The sequence below is a fragment of the Apaloderma vittatum genome, unplaced genomic scaffold, assembly GCF_000703405.1.
Source record: "Apaloderma vittatum isolate BGI_N311 unplaced genomic scaffold, ASM70340v1 scaffold604, whole genome shotgun sequence".
Taxonomy (NCBI): domain Eukaryota; kingdom Metazoa; phylum Chordata; class Aves; order Trogoniformes; family Trogonidae; genus Apaloderma; species Apaloderma vittatum.
The window spans coordinates 59378-83717 of record NW_009711982.1 but is presented as its reverse complement, the minus strand read 5'-3'; the positions used below and the strand labels follow the sequence as shown (position 1 = coordinate 83717).

Below are 24340 nucleotides of genomic sequence, written 5' to 3'. Positions count from 1 at the left end.
TCATTGTAACTGGTGAAAAGTTGAAGAATCTCTTTTTTATGCCTTTCTGCATCAAACCGCAGATGAGGAATAAAAGTAAGAGGCTGTACATAAAGACAGACAATATCATCTTTGCAAGAACTACTAGGTCAGCAGGCTTTCTGTAGTTTTACAGAGAAAACTCTGATGAAAACATTTACTTCTTTGTAGTGAAGTGTCATGGGTTTGAGTGTGATAGTTTTTTTTGTAAAAAGGGGGGTAGACTCTTGAGAAATTTAAGAGGCAACCCCACTGTTCTCTTTATCTCTTTTTGGATTCATCTCATTTTGAGCTGTCCTGTCTTAAATGTTGAGGAGTTTTTCTGTTGGAGGAGGGAGAGGTGAGAGGAGAACAAAAGAACGTAGTCCTGGGAAGAAAGAGGGGGAGAAGAGTCCCTGAGGAGGAGAGGGAGAAGGCAGATGTGGTGGCTGAGATGGAAGGAAGGTGATTGCCTGCCAGCTGAGGGGACTGACGGTGGTGAGAATGTCCAGCAGAGCCCCATGCCAGAGGGGAGAGAGATCGAGCATCAGCGGAAGATGTGCCTGAAGCAATCCGTGGCCCTGAGGGCCTCACGAGCAGGAAGAGGATTGCCTCCTGTGAGGTGGACACCACACGGCTTGAAGGAGAGACTGGGAGGAGCCCTCTTTCTCAAGGAGGAGCTGTCATGGACAGTGAGAAGTGGCCGTATGGACTGCACATCCCACCCCCTCCGCCCCCTTTGCATGGATGGGGGAAGGAGATAACCAGGAAGATGGGAGTGGTGGTGGAGAGGAAAAGGGTATTTAAGACTGAGTCATATTTATTGATGTATTTCTCTTACGTACCTACTTTGTAAATGGTGGTGGTGAATTAATCTATGTTTTTCTCCTCAAGTCACTCTAGTTCTTTACCCATCATCTTAAATGGTAGATTATTATGATCCCTGTACTTAACCTCAAACCCTTGAGCCTTTTTAGTTGAAATAGTCTCCCTTCACATCAGTGTGGAAATAGGGGGTGGGAGGAGGAGTGAGCTAGAGACTGTCTGGTTCTTTGTCCCAGTCAGCTTGAACCACGACCAGAAGCTACAATAAAATGATCAAGCTGGTCTCTCTAAGTAGCCTCTTCTGTGATTATGTGAAAGGAAACAATGGTCCAAATCCTCTTTAGGGATGACTGGCCAAAATACACTTGTATATTACCCTACAACTTCATAAAATATGCACTGCATCTCTAAAAGTAAGTAAAAGTAAGCATGTGTAGGCCTAGTATTTCTCTTGCATCGACCTACGCAACTAACTTCCAAGATTATTCAGGAGGATGGGGCCAGACTCTCCTCAGTGATGTCAGTGACAGAACGAGGGGCAAGCCATGTGTTCATGTGCAGTGACTTTGACATCCTAATCAGCTGAAATGATAGGAGAATACTACTTCCATTTTGTAGAGAGCTGTGGCACAGTGTGGTTGCAGAGCCTAAGAAGCTGCTATTGGTAAAGCTGTCTTTTATATGGGTCACATTAGGTAAGTGAGAAATATCTGTTATAAACCATAAATGAAGGCTGACCGAGATTTTTCTGAAAGGTCTTAGCAGCATTTTCATCATAAGGAGTAGCTTTCAAACAAGTTGGTAAAGCACTACAACAATTATCCTGGGCTCTAACAAACACAAACCCAACACACTGGAAACAAACAGACTGTCACAGCTGGGACTGTAATTCAGTCAGGGTGGTCTGTAGAATGAGCAGGTACACATTGAGAGCAAATTAAAGCTGTTATCTTACAGACACGATACAAACAGTCCCATGAAGAGGATAGGCTTTAAAACCATTCTTGACTGTAGAATAATCCCCGTGCCTAAATTTACAGTTGGATAGGCTTGCTCTGGGTCACGTGTACTTTCAGAAATGTCCAAAGGTGGAGATTTTGCAGCCTCTTAGAGCACATGATGCAATGTAACTACTCTGTCATGGTGAAATTCTCTTTCTTGATATCCCTTTCCCAGATAAGGGAAGACAAGATCAGGATGGATGGAACTTTGAGCAATCTAGTCTAGTGGAAGTTGTCTGGGTGCAAGGCAGAGGGGTTGGAACTACATGATTTTTAAAGTCCCTTTCAATCCTGAACATTGTATGATTCTATGATAATCATCTTCTGGAGATGGGTTATAAGAGACTTTAACATCCTTCTTAGTTTATGAATGAAGTTTTTCTATAGTCAAACTTGTGGCAATAGCAGCCTCTCAGATGACTTTGTATTAGGCAGCATTTATGTTGTATATTAAAAAGAATGGTACCAATGTTTTTCTCTTCTGGAAAAGTGTAAAAATAGTTTATAAACATGTAAAATATAAGTGCTTTTGTGAGTGTTATGCTAATTTCAGAAGTTTGTTCTATGCAATGGGAAATGTATTAAAAAAATGCTGTAGAAATTATGTTGTCTGTGTTGTTTTTTCTCTCCTGGAATAATTGCGGGGAGACAATACATTAGTTCAGCATTCCTTAAGTTTTAGATCTGAAGCGCATTACCAAAGTGCATTAAAATATCTTTATTTGCTGTGTTTGAACTTCCTTTAACACTTTTTCCATGAGATGCATTTTGAGTTAAAAATAGGTATAACAACAATATAACAATATAACAATAATACAATTCTTTCCATCATCATGTGATGAATAATTTTTTTTCTCTAAATTTATACTACTTGGTATAATCCGTCATGTGGAAATCTTAGTGCAACCAGTGCAAAAATTGTCCATATTTAGTAAGTAAATATTTTTTAATATTCTAATGAACATAAACATCTTTACTATCTCATTGAGGTGAAAACCTATACTCAATTCTTCATCTATCATTAAAGTGAGAGACATTTTCCCGGGCCTCAAGGGAAAAAAAAGAATTGTCAGTGTGACTTTTTTGTTAATATTCCTTTTTTTTTAAATAAGTCAGACATTTAGTGGCTCATCGAAGATACTGTGACAAATCCAGGATATAACAAATATTATTAAGAAATAAACTGCTTTATTACATTGCACATCTCTAACATAGAAATATTTCTTTAGAGATTCAGAATTGCAGAAAGAAAATTGTCTGACAAAAATAATTTACAGGGGATAAAATCTGCATATTGTATCTAGGTCCGAGCAGTATAGTATCTAAGGAATAGGATTTGTCTTTTTTCCCCCTGCAAACTGTATTTCTGAGGATGCCAGAGCCAGAAAATTTATCTAGGGGATGTGAAGATACTTGTTTTCCTGGCTCAGTCTTCTGGAGTTCAACTAGATGAATTAAAATATGTTGAAGTTAAGGGCTCTCTTCCCTTCCCACCACCTGCGGCCTGCATCCATCCATTCAGATGGAAAGGTCTCATCACTGAAGCTCCAGAATGGCTAAAGAATAAACATGTTTCCTTAATAAATATTTCTGCATTAGACCTCTGAAAAGCAATCACATCGGGTTCAACTCAAATAAAAATATATGTCCTCAAGCTCTGTGCCTCTGTCAGGTAAAGACAAATCAGTTATATATAGTTGGTTTTGTTTATTTTTGTCACTTCACTGGATGTTTTCAGATAGCTACATAACAGGCAGTGGATTTTAGAAGAAGAAAATAAAAAAAATAGATTGGTTTTGATTCATAAATTTTGTCTACTTCCTCAATTTAACTTTTGTCATAGGAGTCCTTCTCTTCTAGATGCGAGTCTCGCTAGGATAGTGAGACGCAATTAGGAGCTTCTTCTCTCTTTAACTTATAAAATGGTGATGGGGCTGTACATAGTGGTCCAGTCACCATAATAATGTGTATACCATTAAATACACCAAAATAATAAACTCCAGTCTCATACATGTAAATTGCACATTCCTGAAATGGAATTTTTTGTTTTGCAAAACAAAACAAGTGCCTAAGCAGTTTCTGTGAGGTAAATAATTGCTCTTCATTAAAACTTGTATCTTCTTCATAGCATCTAAAATGAGAAATGAAACACAGCTTTCTCTGTTCCTCAGTGTATTGCTCTACCATTGAATTCACTGCTAAAGTTAAGTAGTAGCTAAATGTAAATATATGTTTGTTTAGATGTATGATATTTTGCTAGTTCACATTTACATAATGTCATCAAACAACTTCTGAAATATTATCTTATTAAAACAAAAACTTACTGTTTTTCTATTCAATTTAAAACATACAGCAACTGATAGAAGAAAATATAAGACATATATTGTGCTTTGGTTTAGAATAAGTAGTGACTGTAACAACTATATGTAGGATATTTGCTGTAGCAATTTCTGGTTTATAGAAGAACTGATGATGGAAAGAATAAATTAGATTTTGTCAAAAAGATCCTTTCTCTTTCTCTAGCAATCCCAGCTTTTCTTGATCAAATAAGTTTTGTATGTCCAGTAACTTAAAACAGGGATCCTATCACCACCTTTTATTTATCAAAAACAAAGAACTAACATCAATGTGTTTCAATTGCTCACTTAATGCTATTAATGCACCTCACAATAAAGAACTATTTAGTAGAAACAAAAGAACCAGCCTTGCCATAGATAACCTTTTTATTGGAAATAGCAAGAAAGAGAAAGGAAATCGATAGAGAAAGAACTATTACCACCCTTGGATCTCACAATGACCATGGCACATGCAGCAGCCTTCTTGTGGTGGGTGAAAGCACACCTAACTCCTGGGATTATCACCTTTTATGCTGTCAAGTTCCTGCCACATCATGTTGTTTATCCCCTTGTGGGAAATTACTGAGAATGGATCTGGGCAATGATGGGCGGTCATTCCTCCCTCTCCCGGTTTGACTTCTTCAGTTTTGCAGCCACAGCTCCAAGCCCTGCCTGCCCCACACCACTGGTACATGGATTGGGCAGTGGGCTCAGAAAAGTGCTGCGTCAGCTCTGCACCATGATGGACAGGTGCCAGGCGGGCAGCTCCGGCCAGTTTAGTTGCAGAAAAAGCCCGCAGTCTGAGACATTTGTTCAGCAGTCCCTTACAGTTTCCATACACAACATTTTTTTTACAGAATGTATCTAGAAGCGCAATAATTTTTTGGCCCTAATCTGAAGACCGGACAAGGAAATGACATGGATCAAACAGATGCCTTATCTCATAAAGCAACTCTATTGGTATTATTATAAGTCAACACTCTTTTCTTTTGCATTTTTTTTCAATTTATTTTTAAACAATGGGAAATCAAATTCAAATTAATCATGTGTTGTGTATTTTCTTTTCAGGGGATAAATGTAAACCTATTGAATACCAGAAAGTGAAAAATATGTTACAGGATCTACAAAATCGGAGCTACATTGCAGAATCAAAAGATAAAGCTGTTGTTGAGAAAATGGCTTTAAAGAAACTTCTTGTAGATCAAATGTTTAGTTATTTTGATTCAGACAACAATGGACTTGTGGACATTAATGAATTATCTCAGGTAAGATTTCCATTTTGGTTCCATTATTACAGTATCTATTCAATTGTCTTTGTCAGGACTTATACACATAGAATATTATGTTTTAGGATACTTTGACATTAGAAAATATGTGAGTCTCTCAGGTGGAAAACTTCAATCAAGAATTTGGAAAAGCTCATTTATTTATAAATTCTACAGTGATTATTCAGAAATTTGAATACAATGCTTTGGGATATAGCTTACAGGGTTGGAACATTATAGGTTGCTTTTACCATAAGTTGTTCTATGATTCACAGCATGCTGTCATAAATTCCAACAGTTGGGATTTGTTTTGAAGCTGAAAACAATTAAAATAATATTTTTAATCACTTCTGCAATACTAAACAAGTCTTATTTCTTTATACACATTAGGGCTAGAGAAGTCCAGAAGTAGTCTTGAAAAGAGAGTTCAAGCTGCTGTCTAAACAGGAAGCTTTAATCATAGAACTCAACCAGTAATTGTTGTTCTGGTAGGCATAACAGCACTACCTAGAAGGGTTAACACTATTAAAGAGTTTTGATTTGGCAAATATACTTAGATTTACTAGATTATGTCCATGTATGAGAAACCTAATTATGGCTGAGCTATATTAATGAGACTAACACTAAGCAGACACTTAAAAATTCAAGAAAAGTAAGATTTATTAGATACCATTGTTGATCATTATCCCATGTTTTAAGTTGTATGGCAATGTTAAGAAATGTAAATTTACAAGTGAATATAGAATACCTAAGGTGATAGGCTGGAGTTATCATTTCCATATTTCTAGAAGTTAACTTCTAAAATTTTAGTGGCAATTTTGAAGAGCAAAGACTGCATGCAAATATAGGTATCATTTGAAATAGTAATAAATTACCTGTTTCAAAAAAAATATTACTTTTCTGTACTTTGTAAGATTGAGTTTTCCTGCTGTTTTACAGACTCACTCAGAACTTCAGCTTTCAAGGGAACTTGGTACCGGTATATATTTTATAAATAACACTTTTCATATTAATATACTGGATGAATACATAACTTATATAGGAGTCACAGATATAGATGTACAGATCATTTTTAATGCTTACAAATATATAACACTTGAAACAATGTGATATGAATAGTGTATTGGCAATCTAAAGAAACTGAATTTTAAAGTCACAGTTGAACCAACCTGTTGCTCTCAGAATTCATTCTTTAGTCAATTTGAACAGAAGAAAAAACAAGGAGACTATACCTGTTTCTCATGAAGCCTTCTTGATAGCAAAAGCTCCAGCTAAGAACCTTTGTGTCTTTCATTTGTCAAAGGAAAGCAATCGCCTTTGCAAAACACAGAGTAACATGTGGCTTTGCAGTTAAGAACCCAACTTCTGTATAAGCTCAATATTTATAAATCTTTGCCTTCATCTAATGGAGGAAGATTTTAGACCGCATATTTACTGAAAACAAACCAAGTAAGTGACAGTTCTCTCTGAAGAATCAAAACAAGATAATAAAGTATAAGAACTCCGAGTAGTATTTTCAAATTAAATGCACTGTTTTTCAGAGCCATTTTTTTTTCGGCAGTTGAAAACTTGACATTTTTTTTCCTTTTGTTGTTTAGCCCAATGAGTATTTTTTATACTTGTTGAACACAAAAGCTTGGTAAATCAAGACTGATTTGCAAGGTGGAATCAGACTCTTCCTCTGTTCTGCCCTAAGCGTATATGATAGTTATTGGTATTTCTGAAAATTTGAAACAAAAAGACTTCGTCTTGAATACACTATCTAGAAGGTATTGATTCATAATGTGAGAGGAGTCCCTACCACTGAGAGGATGCTGGACCCATTAACTTTCTTGAGAATGTACTTATTGAGGGGTAAGGAGTGGTGGAAGAAAGTTAGAAAGCGCTAATACACTCCCAGGGCTAAATGGGAGTGTATTGGGTTTGCATGGAAAGGTTTTGGTAGCTGTGGGAGGGCTGCAGGGATGACTTTGAAGAGCTACTAGAAGGTTCCCCCATGTCCAGCAGAGCCAATGCCTGTGCTCCAACAACAAACCCTCCTGAAGTTAATTTATGTTCACCTCAATATTGACCTACAATTTTTAGTGCACTTTAAATTTTACATGTCCTCAATCTTGCTGTGCAGTGGGTGTGATCAGGCTCTTGGAATGCATTTTATTATCTCATAAGTATCCATATAGTCATCCTACCTAATGTAAAGTTGAAATGAATCAATTGGAGATTGGAAATGGTGACAGCAATACTCCAATTTTTATTGATGTATTTTGGATCAGAAATCATAAAGTTCTTGCATTTGCATCTTGATGAAAGAGAAGCAAATATTCCTCTCCGGAAAAAAGCAAAAATAGTGCTTTTTATTTAAAAAGCTATTCCAAGTAGTGAGAAAGTTTTTTAAAAAAAGTATTTTGACTATTATATAAATTAATTAAAAATCAGCACTTTTTTTTATTATAACAGTTCTGGCATCTGGATTTTTTTTTTCATGGCTAGTAGAATTGCAGTTTGTGTAGAATTAGTTAAAAAATAATTATAACTGGTAACATGGTGTGAATGTCCAACAAGGTAGTCTATGATGAAGATAGAAAAGCAGTGGGATTTTGTACTTCAATGCAAGCGAAGTGAACAATTTTTTTTCCCATATTAATTCTTTCCTGACTTGACTGCTTTCACTACTGAGCCTAACTCACTTAAGTTCTAGTTTCTAAATCCTATATTGGCAAGTCAAATGTGGCTTGATTTTGAAAGGATTTACTGAAGAAGTTAATTTTTTAGACTACTCTTTTTTGAGAGGTAGGTATTAATCAGATTACCTACTTTTGCAAAAGAGTGGGCTATGAAATAGGCAGGAATTTCATCATCATCATCACCTCGGCTCTAACATAAATGCAACATATCTGCAAGATTTCCAGTCAAGTGTGTTGGTTTCTTGAGGGATTTGTTCTATTTTTTTTAAACCACTTTGAAAGTGTTTACATGGATCCAAAATAAAGGAATTCTTCTGATTAGCTATGAATATTCAGTCGTTAGCAGTCTCAGTTGTTTATCTGTTGTCTTTTGTCTTACACAAACTCAAACTGGAATGTAATATAAAATTATAGATGGAATGTCATTTCTGTTGTTTTAAACTGCTTGATTACTCTGTACTGTTGCTGTATAGATGAGAAAAAACATCTGAAGTGTTACGGGGAGATATGGGAATAAAATGAGTTTTATAACTCATTTATAATGCAGTTATTCCTGTAGGGTGGAATTGCCATTATAGACATAGTAAGCCTTTTCTGGTTACCATTGCTGAAAGATACATAAGCTCTAAGAATACTTCACCTTGCTCAACAGTGAAATTCAAGTTCTTTCTGTGTGTGGAAGTGAAATAATGTATACTTGATTAGACTTAGACCTGGTTTCCTTCTATTTAGTTCTTACACTTGTGAGCTAAGAAAGTAAAATTTTATAGAAAAGGGAAGTGACATAGTCTGAGAGCAAGTTGAAGTTATAATAATAAATTTTCCTCTTCCTTTCCTGCTATTTAAAGATATATTTTATGGAGTCAGAGAAAGAATTTAGTGTCTTTATTAATATCTGTGTTTTCAAATGCCTGCATATATTTCTGCTATTTACCAGGTTAACACAGGACAAATGAAAATACATTGTATTGTTATAAAAACTCATCCTTACTTCTTCATTTTATTTTGATAATTTCTCAGTGTCATTTAATTCCAGTTGGTGAGACCATACATAAACAATTAAGAATCAGCCAACCGAAGCAGTCGCTCTCAGGAAATGGTACTGTTTCAAGGAATGATTAATGAAAGTTATGGCAATTGCTATAAGATTAAATATGCTATCTTCACATATCAGATTAATATGCTACAGTTATAGGTGACATCAGAAATACAGTTTTCTCCTAAATATAGATTTCTCATAAAGTGTAATTAATCATTGAATGGTGTTACATACTCATGTGTGTTTGCAGACAAACACATGAATTGGAGTATGGGTGTGCATATGTAAAGATGCTATATAAAAAGCTATGTAAAGGTGCTATATAGCACCTTTACATAAAGCATCAACTAAAAAATTATAAGTAAAATGTACTAAAAAAGAAACAAATTTTAAGTAGGAAATTAAATACTATTGTCTTTGTGTCTTGTGTATGTTGTTCTCTGTATATCTTCAGTCCATGCCTGAAGTCAGAGAAGAAATATTTTTGAACAAGACCTTAGACACCAGATTGTGTGTGCACAACATATAAGAAACAGTTTCTGAGGCTGAGGCTACCTGGGATGTCCCTTTCTCTAGCCAGTTATCTTGATCAGGCCAAGCCAACCAGTTATGTTTCTTCAGTTACTTCTCTCTGGTTCAGTGATTCTTAAATTCTCTCCTGTGAAACAGTGTCCTTTGAAATACAGCCACAGGCTGTGAAAGAAGCTGGACCCAGCTTATTTTGAGTGATAGGTCCAAGGGCTGATGCTAACTGAAAGTGGACACAAAGTATAATGGTGCAGGATTTTGTTTGCACTTATGTCAGTGCTGTTTTCTGTTGATTACCTCCAAAACCACAGGCTCAAAGGGCTGGTGTTCTGGGTCTAATTGTGAGGTGCAGAATTTTACTCATGCCATCTATGTGGTCCTAATGCTATTCTGATCCTATACTGTGACATTAAACTTGTAGATATCTAAGGACACATTTACATCTTCTGAAACAGTTTAAGTCTTCCCTTTGTTAAGCGTGGAAGTGGAAAGCAGTGTAACTCGCATTGGAGTAGTTTGCAGAGAGAAACATCATATCTGAGCAGCACAACTCAGTGGTGTTGCTGACCTACCAAACATTCTGGTAAACAGTAAGAATACTGATTTAACTCTGTTAAGGGAAGTTAAAGCAAGGGACAGTTTATTAACCTTTACTATTAATTTGATTTTATAAATGATCAATTATTTAACTTTCCACAAACTTATACTGCTATGGAAGATGCAGTCAAAATTAACTTGGAGCAGGATTCCCACGCTGTTTGGTGTTTGAGGTACTCTAGATCAAACACTGGTTGATACTGTTGTGATGAGATACTTGCTTTTAGGAAAGATGAACAACATTAACTGAACCACCACATTCACTGTAAAGAAAGTTTTTGTTTGCAGTTGTATTTCTATAGCATGAGGAAGATCATGGAGACAATCAATCATAGGCAAGCAAAAAACCACTGCCTGACAAAATTTTTGTTAAGGTGGACTAATAGAGAGTTGATCTGACCCACAGATCACATTGCAGAGTTGGGAGATGGGTAGATTCAACACTAGAGGATTCTTCTTGAATAAAAATTGAAACAACTCTTTTTAGGAGCAGATCACAGGTAATTTATGTTAATCATTACACAATCACTTCTGTACGTTCTAAGATCTGTCCTCACAGACATATTTGGAGGATTTATCAAAACTAAGTGAATTTTATCACTAACATAGAGATGTCTCTGTATAAACAAATGTTGAATCTTATATCTGTAATCAAAATTAGGGGTTTACTGAAGATGAAAATAAAATAATTACCAGGAAAGTAAATCATATCTATCTGTAGCATAATTCTTGGAAATACCTCAGTCATTCTGGGTAATCTTTTTAAAATTATTAGTATTTTTATTTTAAATACAATTGACCAATTATTAATTAAAAGCATCCTAAACAGATTTTAACTCAAAGGGTCAAAGAAGATGAGAACATTATTGTGCAATTAAAAATGTGGTACTATGGTGTTAGATGTCGGTGGGCTTTAACAAATATTTTCATGCACCACCATAGATGTAAACTTTAGTCCTGATTTGTGCAACTGAAGCTGGAGGGAACAATCATATTAAACTATTTCAGATCACCCTTTGTGAAAAATAAGCAAAGGAAAAAAGCTTCTCACCCTAAATCTTCCTTTATTATAAGCCATCTGTAATTTTTATACATATTTTTTGGCCCTGAAATCACAGAATCACAGAATCAAAGAATCACAGAATGTTAGGAGTTGGAAGGGACCTCAAAAGACCATCTAGTCCAGCCCCCCTGCCAGAGCAGGATCACCTACAGTAGGTCACACAGGAACGCATCCAGGCGGGTTTTGAGTGTCTCCAGAGAAGGAGACTCCACAACCTCTCTGGGCAGGCAGCCTGTTCCAGTGCTCTGTCACCCTTACAGTGAAAAAGGTTTTCTAATATTTTTGTGGAACCTCTTATGTTCCAGCTTGTACCCATTGCCCCTTGTTGCCCCTTGCGCCCCTTGCCCTGCCATTGGACAACACTGAAAAGAGGCTGGCTTCATCCTCCTGACACTCACCCTTTACATACTTATAAATATTAATGAAGTCACCCCTCAGCCTCCTCTTCTCCAAGTTAAAGAGACCCATTTCCTTCAGCCTTTCCTCATAAGGGAGATGTTCCACTCCCTTCATCATCTTTCTGGCTCTGTGCTGGACTCTCTCCAGCAGTTCCCTGTCTCTCTTGAGCTGAGGGGCCCAGAACTGGACACAATATTCCAGAAGCGATCTCACCAGGGCAGAGGACAGACTAGAGGCAGGGAAGAACCTCTCTCAACCTACTAGCTACTCCCCTTCTAATTCCCCCAGGATGCCATTGGCCTTCTTGGACACAAGGGCACATTGCTGGCTCATGGTCATCCTGCTGTCCACTAGAACCCCCAGGTCCCTCCCTACACTGCTCTTCACCAGGTCGGTCCCCAGCCTATACTGGCACATGGGGTTATTCTTTCCCACGTGAAAACTCTACACTTGCCGTTTTTGAACTTCATCAGATTTCTCCCCGCCCAGCCCTCTAGCCTTTCTAGGTCTCTCTGAATGGCAGCACGGCCTTCTGATGTGTCAACCACTCCTCCTAGTTTTGCATCATCAGCAAACTTGCTGACAGTGCTCTCTAATCCCTTGTCCAGGGCACTGATGAATAGATTGAACAGCGCTGGCCCTAATACCAACCCCTGAGGGACTCTGCTAAATACAGGACTTCAACTAGACTCTGACCCATTGACTAGAACTTTCTGACTTCTTCTCTCCAACCGATTAGTGACTCACCTTACTACTTGGTCATCCAGACCACTCTTCTCCAGTTTAGCTATGAGGATGCTTTACTGAAATCCAGATAAACCACATCCACTGCATGGGCACCATCCATTCATCTAGTTATCTCTTCATAAAAAGCTATCAGGTTGGTCAAACGTGACTTCCTCTTGGCAAAGCCATGCTAACTGCTCCTAATGACCCTCTAATTCTTGATATGCCTAGAGGCAGTGCCAAGGAAATGTTGTTCCATCACCTTTCCAGGGGTGGAGGTGAGGCTGACAAGTCTGTAGTTACCCGGGTCCTCTTTCCTGCCCTTCTTGGAGACCGGAGTGACATTTGCTTTCCTCCAGTCTTCAGGCACCTCTCCTGTTGCCCATGACCTACCAAAGATGATGGAAAGTGGAGTAGCAATGACTTCAACCAGGTCCCTCAGTACTCGTGGTTGCATCCCGTCAGGGACCATGGATTTATGGACTTTCAGATTGCCTAACTGTTCCCTAACCCAGTCCTCATCAACCAGGGCAAACTCCCACTTTATCCTGACTTCCTCTAGAGCCTCAGGGGACTGAGGCTCCTGAGGGCAGTCTCCAACGGTATAGACAAAGAAGTCATTCAATAACTCTGCCTTCTCTGGATCCTCTGTCACCAGGGTACCCACCTCATTCACCAGTGGGCCTACGTTGCCTCTAGCGTTATTTTTGTCGGCAATGTATTTGAAGAAGCCCTTTCTGTTTGTCCTTGAACTCCCTTGCAACGTTTAATTCCAAGGAGCGCTTAGCTTTTCTTAGTTGCCTCCCTACATCCTCTGACAACATTCAGAGATCTCAGAGATTTTTTCCTAGAGTGAAGCTTTCAATGCACACCATTACATCTTTAGTACTACTTGTAATTCAGTTTAATGTGAACATAAAAATCAAGCTTTTAAAGCACTAGAACTAGTTAGTGCTAGTATTCAGGTAGCGTGGTATGTGTCTTTAACTAACAACAGCTAAAACTGTTTTTCAGACATTTTTCTTATCTCTGTGAATGGTTTTCATGCATTCTAATGTGCTAACTTTTACAATTCTTCTATATTAATATATAGAAGATTACTTTTACTAGGATAAAATGTTTGTGTCCTTTCTCTTTGCTCTAATGATCCTTCTATTCTCTATTACTTGTTCAGATATTTTGTATTTACATGATATTTACAGATATTTGTATTTACTACTTTTATTACAGATCTTAGGGAAGATAATAGGCTTAAGAAAATCCTGTAAGAAGTTTATGCAATTAATAGGGTAATAGAAGTTAGTTTTACGTGTTTTGAAAATACCCAAGTTTGAGGTTGTTTTTGTGGTAAAGAATTAGACTGAGAGGAAAAAAACTTAGGACAGGTGTACTTGGGAAATTATTATCTCAAGTATATTTGAATGTTTCTTAATCGCTATTCCTCTAATGTAATGTAAAATCAACTTTAACATTCACAGTTTCTTTATAGAGCTTATATCTATCCCCAGTATATATATATTCTCTATATAGGCTAGAAACTGTTGTGTAAATCTCAGTGAGTCTGTCCTAGAGGTATTAACTTTTAAAACTGCAATAAATAATTACAAAGTAACTGGAAATATCTGACTTTGCACAGTTGTAGTTCATTGCCCACTGCAACCTTAAATTTATCTATTAAATGATTATTAGAAACAATTAGTTATAAAAGAGAACTCTAAGAGCTCAAATGTAATTTCATGGTCATAATTTTCTTGTCAGGTAATAAAACGGGATGAGCTTGGCAAAGATCTGTCTGACTGCTCTCTGTTTGATTTGCTGAAATACGATGATTATAATAGTGACAAGCACCTAGCTCTGGAAGAATTCTATAGAGCTTTTCGTAAGTACAAAAATTAGCCTATTCTTTAAGTTTTGTTTTTTCTCTCTTGCTTTGGTTTTCTAAAATAGTATTTTTTTTATTTTTAAATTTGATACATCCTGATGCTGTGCTTAAACATTAGGTACAATTTAACAGTCACAATATAGTAGAGAACTGTTGAGCCGAAATCAGTAAGATCCATTAGAGTCCATATTTCTGAGTGATTTTAGTAGTGGAGAACTCAGATAATCTTTCATAATGCCAACATGCCTTGCTAAGTTTGTGTTGCACTTGAGTGGGTAGTGTATTCAAGACATAATCAATAGAACCAAAAAAGCTAGAATGTTTCCCCACACCCTGTATTTTTGAGTGCTGATACAACCATTTTTGACAAACTCAGAAACAAATGTACCACTTTTCTTAGGTGCCTTGTGTTTTAATAGGACTTGGAGAGAGGTGTAGATTTGTAGTGTAATTTTCTAGGTTTTTGTTCTCTGAATAACAAATGTGATTGGGGACAAATGTATACAGTACATATGAATATCTCAAACAAACACTGGGTTATGGGTCAACATCGTAGTGAATCAGAGAAGAAGATGTTGAGAACTTTCCTATGATACATTATGTGCAATATAAGATACATCCATATATTTTGTTATAACCAGATGAGAACTGGTGATTTTCATACTTATCTAACTCAAATCTTGAAAGTTGACATTGATTTCAATAGATGTTGCTCCACATTCAGCAACTTTGCAGCATAGCAAATCAAGTTTACACTTAGCTGTTCCTTTAAATATAGCTTTGTTATGCATTGACTAGTCCATTAATATATGTATGAATTGTTACAGCTTGTTGCTTTAGTCTTCCTGTACTTTATCTTTGGACAACTGGCAGTGCTCAGCCACTCTAGATGATGTCACATGAGAACAGATCCATAACTACTTATACAGTTTAAAACTAAAAAGTTATGAGTGGATATTAAGAAAATAATGGCTTTATGGAAAGCAATAACAATGAGCATGAAATTAATCAAGAAAGTCTTCCTGAAAGTTTTCTAGTTTTGCCCAGTGAATTCTACTTTTTTTCCCTGAAAGTCTTTCAGAAAGTGTGATATTGTGATAATGCTTAGCTGAACGAATAGCTTACTGCTCATAAAAAAAAAATTTAATCCTACTTCCTGGCATTATCAGACTGCCTTTCTTGCAGTGTCTTGACACTCATGATGTCTCCTCTGAGTCATTTACTAAATCAGCAGAAAAATATCCACCCTATATATCCCACCCTCAATCCTGCTTTTTTTTGCCACTTAGGTTATCTGAATCTAGTAAGTGAAGGATCAGACCATAACTCATGCAGAGGAAGTGAAAGGAGGGTATAGCTAAGAAAGTAGGGGGGAGATGGAGAGAATGAAAGGTGTTATGACTTTGTGGCAGTGAAATAAATTAATACATCTGTGTCAACAAAACAATAGGAAGCATTTTAATGTCTCTATTAAAAGTTGCAATACAAGTCTGACTTACTTACAGAATTGCATAGCATCTCTAGAAAGTTGTACATGTAGATCTTTTTTATGTGGAAATATATATATATATTTGGAATGTGGAAAATATATTGAAGCATGTTAGAATATATAGCAATCCAAGAAGGTTAAAGACAGGTTTAAAGCATTAGCATGCTGTTTGCAAACACTGAAACCATGTATTAATGCAAGCATAACACTGCTCTAAAGAAGACTTTAATGTGCCTTTGAGGGACTGCTTAGCATAGCTGTAAAACTGCAGACATAACAATGGCTTTTTGCTGTGTATTTTTAACAGACTTTTGAATAATTAAGATCATTTTAATATGGTAAGCATTGCCTTAATAAGAATGATAACAGAAACATTAGATTACATAAAGTTAGGAATTATTTAGGTTTCTTTGTTGCAATACAATAGTGGAGAAGACTCTAAAACTACAAGAGTGTCTTGGAAGATGATTCCTACAGCAAGATTCATTCTCCTATGTAGTGGTTTCTAACAAACTGGCTACATATCCATAACATTTTTTTAATAATGAAACCTAAAAAACCCTACTAGTCCTTTGTATGTTTTGTGCCCAGCAGGCCAAAGCAATGTGATGTACCATCCATCTCAGTAATTGAGGTAAACCACATACTCTTGAAATAAATTTAAGGATTAGCTCTAGTTTTGTTGTATTCAATCCCAAGAGAGTTTGAATTGAGTCATTCTGACCTACATCAATAGCATTAGCAAAAATTATGTAATGCTATAAAAGCATACTAAGCTGAGCAAACTCAAAAGAAATTAAATGATAGCCACCTGGTCATTTGACTACTACTTTTTTTGGCTAAACGAACTGACCCCAAGATGAAACCTGCCTCTCCAAGGAAGCCAGGCTAGCCTCAGTCAGAGCAAATGTGATGGCCCCAGTCCAGAGGCCTGTTGTTTGCTTAAGGCAAAGCCTGTGACCTGTTGCTAGAAATGACAAGTCTCGGTTTATCCTGATATGGAGAATTTGTGTAGACAGGATACCATATCCTTGTAAGGAAATATACACAAGAAGCATTCGCGTCACATCTTCCATGCACAAGTATCTCCTCATTGAAGCATCAATCTGTGATAAAATTAAACATACTAATTTTGTTTCTTAAAAGTGAAATAGAAATATTGGGGATATTTATTCCAAACAGAAATAAAATTGGGATTTTTTCCATATTTTCCACTAAGTATTATTTTTCACCAAGTATTATTTTTCACCAACTTGGATGCTTTCAAATATGTAGAACAAGTCAAAAGCAAAATATGAAGGATTTTTAAAAAAATACTTCCAGATCTAGTAATGAGTAAAAGATTGATGGTTGATTAGATTGACTAATAGTACTTGCAGGCAATCATGTTCTAAAGTATTGCAGTCTTATTTGTTATATGAACAATGAAAGAACATGTAACTGTTACTTTAAATAAATAATGCTAGTAGAATTTTTGACCACTCACACAGTCCTTTGTCCATTGAACTAGATAGTGGGTTTTTTTTTCTCTTTTATCTCCATCTTTTCCAACAACATTTAGAACTTAATCTGAATTTAATACCTCCTACTCCCAGTAGATCTACTTGTATGCCTAATAGCCATGGTGTGGTGGATTTGAGAACTTGTGAATTCCCCTCATTAAAGTTTGTCTGCCCAGCTGCTGAAACAAGAGTTACATTTTTTCAGTCAGAATGTCAATGGAGAAAATTTGGGTTTGCAATGCTGGAGAAATCTTTCCTATTCCAAACTGCTATGCAGAATTCAAAGGGATTAGTTTTGGGGGTTTTATTTTTTTTTATTTCTGTAACTTTAATGAATTCCTAGAAGTATGGAGAGGGAGTGGAAGAAAGGGCATAGAAGGGAAGCAGTTCTAATGCCTCATTTGTTAATCTTATGAGCACAAAAATGCTACGTTAGGTAGTAGATGTAGGAGAGGGGTGATGGGCCAAGAGCACTGTTTTTTGTACGTGGCAATGCCCCTAGAGAACCTAAAGCTTCCAGAATATAAAATCTACTGTAGATAACAGTAAATACTTCAAAGATTTATTGAATTTGGTGAAAATTAAAAAGCTCTCATTTTCTAAATGCAGTTGTTAATCAACATCCTCTAGTCAGCACAGGGTCATGCTCCACTGAAGAACCTTTGAAAAAAATGAGAAGGCTGGAAAAGAGGTGAGAGAAGGCATTAGGGCTATCTGTGTCATCAGCCTGAGCCTAAAAGTGAATAGCAATAATCAAGCATATAACTAGCATGCCGATTTCTAGCTGTGATTTGAAATTGTTTTTAAAAACACTTGGATAAAAGTTTGGACACAACTGGATAGGATTAAAAGTCACTGTGCTGTTCAACAACCTTCTCAAAGTGATTTCTTTTTAAAGGATTAGGCAATTAGATTTTATTTAAATAAGGGTACATATCTGTGGAGTTAATTATTAGTACTGTTTCATTAGTATTTGCATGTAGGATTCTTTTTCATTGGCATATCTAAATAGAAATTTGACTGTCATCTAAAGATTGTAGATGCAGAATCAGACATAACTATAGATTGCACTGCTTTATGAAGAGTTCCCCACAGATAATAGCAATTCTGTTTTTCTCTAGTGATAGAGAATAAACCACATTAGGTGCAAAGATTAATCATTGCCTGTTTTAAAGATATTAACATGCACATGTATACATATATATACATGCTTGCTTCTATTCTGTGAATTACTTATGACATTCTCATTTCATTGGACAAAATGAGTTAAAAATAAACATAACAACCAAATAATAGCTGCATGCTGCATGCAACCCTTCAGAAGGTCAGATGCTGAGACAGTAAGCAAAGAAAGAAAATGCTTGAGAATTGACTCTGTGCCTTGGAGGTTTGTGACAAGTCCAAGTTCACAGAATGTTACAGCCAGTTGAAGATACTTTTACTGGCTTCTGTAGTGTTTTATACTGGCAAGACTGATGTGATTTTCTGGGTACCATACCTCCACTCATACTGTGGAGGGGTTTCTTTTGGTGCTATGGCATCTAGCTTGATATCTGTCTACTAGATGCCATAACAGTTTAACTAGATCAATAGTGTGTGCAGAGAGGAGCCTGAAAAATTATTTTCACTAATATAAGAAGATAAAAGAGAAAGTTCAGATTTAGCTAGGTTTTCGGATGTTGAGACTGAAGGAGTCAGATGTATTGGTCCTCTACTGCTTTGACAACATCATGTAAAATTCCATCTCAAAAGTGATCCAGCTACATCTTAGTATTTTGGTTTGTTTTTCTTTATTTCCCTTCCCGTGTCAGCACCAAGCTAAAGCATTTTCTATCAGACAAAGTCTTTTTTAGATGGAAAAAAATGTGTTTAACCTTTTCTGAAAGAGTGGCTGAAAGCCCAAGGTGAGGGAGCCAAACAAAAGCTAGAAAAGTCGAGTACAAATTCTTGAAAACTTTATCTTCTATAAAATAAACTCGGTTGATGTGCTTCCTTTATTTTTCAAGAATTTTATTTCTCTGTGTAATGGCTTCTGCAGCATCAAGATAACTCTGTGTTTGCTGTAAATGCTGTTTCTTTCAGTCTGTTAGTGCTATTTTCAAAATTAAATAATATTGTGTGTTTTCCTCCTTTAAAATACCATCTAAAATGAAATTTCAAACCAGATACTTCAGGTAGCACTCATGGTGGATTGCAAAACCTCAAGGCATACCACAAGCAAGTAAATAGTACTAAATTATTCTGTTTGATTACTCAGCAGATGCAAATATATATGCAGACACTTCTCTTTGTGATCACGGTAGGAAGAATGATGCTAATTTAAATACTTATGAATAGGGCTGATTGAATACAATGAATACAAATAACAGGTTTATTGTAAATAATAAAGCTAAATACTCTATGTAACAGCTGACATCCTGCATAAAAGGAAGAAAAAGAAAGCAGTGTCTTTCAGAATTGTTTTCTATCTTAGCATAGAACTACTTTTAATTTTATCTTACACTCAAGAAAGGGGCTGTGGAAGGTCCTCACACTGAGGACTTGGGTCTAAAAATGCATCTCTAGATGTGCAAGATAGTATCGGAGAGAATTAGCTAGCCATAACGAAACACTACCTAATTTTATAGTCTCCTTCTATTAGTGATACGTTATAGTTTTAGTGGAAATACTTGTGCTTTCAGATATCAGTCAGCACTATTAACAATATCTAATCTGTCATGCAACTGTTACTTGGGATCGTGTATATCGTCGCTGTACATGCTATTGCATCATATATATAAAAGTACCTTCAGCTTCAGATTTCAAGCACTGCTTATTGCTGATGTATTTGTATGAAGTGATGCACAAACTTAGGGTAATAGTAGCTATTACAGAAGCTGATGTGGCCTGAAATTACAGAACTTGTCTTCAGGCTTAGCTTTTAGGAGGACGTGTTAGTCCAGTGCCTAATGTGATTGTCAAACTCAGTGCTTTGTTATGTCTTGAATCATGTGAAAAGGCAAACGTCAAGAAATCCCCATAAGTACAGGGCTCATTATGATGAGTTATTAGATTCTCTCTGTCCTCAAAAAATATTCTAAAGCATCCCTGCTTTCATCACCATAGTTTTACTTCTATTTTAATTTATCAAATGCAGTAATTACAGGTGCATATATAAAAATCCTTTCTTGAAATACGTATCTTTGTTTCCAAAGAAAAACAGACCAGAATCTCGCAACGACAAAACCTAATTATGAAACCTGTATTGAATTTTTCATTGAAATAAATGAGATTTTCAGTTGAGTTCTGCAAGTTATCATCATTACAAAGTCTTATTCAAAAATATGTATTTTATTTTAAACTTCAGATGACTTCAGTGTAAAGTCCCAAATACTGCATTTAATATGGAATCTGAGTCAGAGCTTTATAAATATGGGTCTTAAGTAGTAAACCAGGTCAACAAATAGTAAAGGAAAGATTTTTTGAGGGAAGAAGAGGTATTAGTCTGTCTCCCACTACAATTAATACATTTTCAGCAACAACTATTGTTTATTAGATTGTTCCAGAGCGTATTATATTTCAACACTAGCTTCTGAAAATAGCAGTTAACATCATACTGAGTAGAAACTGTTGGACTTAGTGGTAATGCTTTTCTGCTCAACTTAATCCGTCTTTCAAATTCCTACCTGTGCTACACGTGTATTTCAGTCTAAAGATTCTCAGCTGGAAAAGAATACAAGCTCTTCTGTTGAGTGTGCAGGATTTTAAACCTGTCATTTCAAATGAGTAAATATTTAAGGTATTACATATTGTTCCATGGATTGAAGTACTGTGCCTGAAATTTCTCACATGCCACTAAGTTACCCATTTGATGCCAAGTGATTTCCAAATGATGTTAAGTGTGCTTATGGGATGCTTTCCCAGTGAGACTGTGTGTGCTTTTTTTGTGAATTTGAGTGGGGTTTTGTTGCTGGTATTTTTTTTTTTAGTTGATGGGTTTTTTTAGAAATATTCTTTCTTCCGTTAAAAAAGGTGTCTGAGGATACAAGGGCCCTTTTTAAGAAAAAGGTCTTACATGTTGCTATTTGACAATGTCGAAGTCTCCTGAGAAATGCTAAGCTATTGATATATTTTGTCTGTTCAGATCTGGATGGAAGTGTAGGAGATAACTGATTTTATCATACCTTTTTTATAGCATACATTCAAAACATTTGATAATATTTAAATATCATGCAGCAGCAGTTTTTCATTCTTTAAAAATTTTGCATGATTTTTGCCTTCCTTCTGGATAAACACAAAATGAAAGATTATATCAAGACACTGCAAGACTGGATATTGTACATGCTTGCCATGAAGGTCTAATAAAGTAAGATATTAATCATTTTATGGAGCTCTGCTACAGTGTCTCCTAGGCTGTAGAATGTTTGCCTTGACTTGAGTAATTTAAGAACTGGATGAAAAGTGTCAAAATTAACCAGTAACATTTAAGTGTGAATAAGCTGTTACTTCCAAAGACCAGATATCTATAAATGGAATACTAATAAAACATAAGTACATTGTGATGCTAAATATATAAATTGCAGTTCCGTGAATTTAGAATTTGACCTTTTGCTAGAGTCATGAGCCAAAGGTTTTTTATTCATGTTTTGGGGGAATCAAGTAACAAATGTAAGGCCAGGTTAGGTTTGCATGAGTAGATGAAAGAAATATATCACAAGGCCTTTGGCTACCAGGAAATAATGGGGAAATCAGGAGACTTTTTTTTATGAATCTTGATTTCTGCTGACCTCTAATCCCATCAGTGCCTTTAACTGGGAACTTTTGATGATTCAGTGAGATGAGTTGCTAGAGATGGTGCTGTGAAATATGAGATTGCAGAGGATGAATATAGAAAACAAACACTTTAGTTTCAGGTAAGAGGCTTAGTAGAAATTGACTTGAATAATATTTGGTATTATAATTGCCTCAAAATGCTTAAAAATGAAGTCTTATACAAGTGAGCTTATTTCTGTGCTGTGGAGAATAACACAGAATGTTGAGGAAACCATAGAATAATAAAGGTTGGAGAGGACCTTTAAGATCATCAAGTCCAACCTACAGCCCTACACCACCCTAACAATAAACCATCTCCTGAAGTGCCACATTCAACCATTTTTTAAACACGTCCAGTGATGGTGACTACACCACCTCCTTTGGCAACTCATTCCAATGCTTCACCACTCTTTCAGTGAAGCAGTTTTTTGTAGTATCCAATCTAAACTTCCCCTGGTGCAACTTGAACCCATTCCCTCTTGTACTATGGAGAAGAGGCTAACACTCATCTCACTACAGCTGCATTTCAGGTAGTTGTAGAGAGCAACAAGGTCTCTCCTCAGCCTCCTCTTTAATAAACACCAAACAATTACATATATCTGGTTATGGTTAGCGAAATCCCCCGTTAACTGATTAATAGTTGTCATGAGTTACAGTATTATTACAACTGATTAGTTATGTTGCTAATTCTGAGCATATCTTCCTCTTTGCAAAGCTGTGTTCCTGTAACATTAGACTATGGCTGATATTTCAACACCCAGAACAACTCTCTCTAGGTATCATAAGAAACATTTCAAGGCAACTTAAAAATAATAATTTACAGTCACAGTTACCTTTATTAACAATTTTAAAGGAAGCACTCCTTATTCATAAGGGAGGGGTGTAAAGGGAGAGAAAGAAGAGAAGGAAAATATCATTAGAGCATAAGGAATAATGACTGTGCATTAAAGGAGACAAACACTAGCCAATCTACCAGCAAGAACATTAATTATCTTTACTTGAAGGTAGAATTACTCTTCTGGAACTATAATGAATAGGCTTATAAAATATTATTTAATAAGAAAGCCTCAATAACCATTGCATTACCTTTGCACCCATGTCATTAACTCTTTATCTGGATTTCATAGTTAAAATTAGTCACTGATTTCAATTGCCAGAGTACCTTGTTATAAACACTGTTAACTAACAATAAGTACTTATTTAAGCATAATTTCTAAAATAATTTTCAACATTATTATTGTATTAAATCTCAGTACAAGTTACCTTTCCTTTAAAAAAACCTGAAATCACATTTAGTGTTTGACTTCTTTAGGAAACAACACAGAAAAATATGTTTCCTCTTACGAATAACAGAGTGTATTAGTCTGAACATGGGTGAAATGTTCAAAACTGCATCTCAGTTATTTCCTTATGTGTCTAGACAATGTACTCATTATTTACCATGGTCTGGATGATTGGGTAATGAGGTGAATTGTGACCTGGTTGAAGGAAAGAAGTCAAAAAGTTGTGGTCAGTGGAACAGAGTAGAGTTGGAGGCCTATATCTAGTGGAGTCCCTCAGGAGTCAGTACTGGGACCATTACTATTCAATATATTTGTCAAGGACTCGGATGAGGGAATAGAGAGCACTGTCAGCAAGTTTACTGATGACACAAAACTGGGAAGAGTGGCTGACACATCAAAAGGCTGTGCTGCAGTTCAACAAGACCTAGATAGGCTGGAATGGGGAAAAATTTTATGACATATGACAAGAGTAAGTGAAGAGTCTTGCATCTAGGAAAGAACAACCCCATGTGCCAGTATAGGCTGGGGACTGATGTGTTGGAGAGCAGTGTAGGGGAAAGGGACCTGGGAGTTCTGACTGAAAGCAGGATGAACATGAGCCAGCAATGTGCCGTTGTGGCCAAGAAGGCCGATGATATCTGGGGGTATATTAGAAGAGGTGTGCTAGTAGGTCGTGAGACATTCTTCTGCACCCTCTAGTCTGCCCTGGTGAGGCCACATCTAGAATATTGTGTTCAGTTTTGGACCCCTCAGTTCAAGAAGGACAGGGAACTGCTTGAAAGAGTCCAACACAGAGCCACAAAAATTGTTATGAGGGAAGACTGAAGGAGCTGGGTCTTTTCAGCTTGGAGAAGGGGAGACTGAGGGTGACTTCATTAATGCTTATAAAAATATGTAAAATGTGAGTGTCACGAGGAGGTGTTGCGATTTTTA

The 24340-nt window shown here is 36.3% G+C and overlaps 1 protein-coding gene across 1 annotated transcript in view; it reads left to right on the top strand.

The window, feature by feature from the left end:
* Positions 1 to 554: 554 nt before the first annotated feature.
* Positions 555 to 24340, top strand: part of LOC104272738 (follistatin-related protein 5-like) — a gene marked incomplete at its 3' end in the record, with an annotated part of 69048 nt that continues 45262 nt past the window's right edge. The window contains exons 1-3 of the mRNA XM_009867813.1: positions 555 to 702; positions 5222 to 5424; positions 14219 to 14339. Of these exons, the coding sequence (XP_009866115.1) occupies positions 555 to 702; positions 5222 to 5424; positions 14219 to 14339 (472 nt within the window). The remainder of the gene's footprint in view (positions 703 to 5221; positions 5425 to 14218; positions 14340 to 24340) is intronic.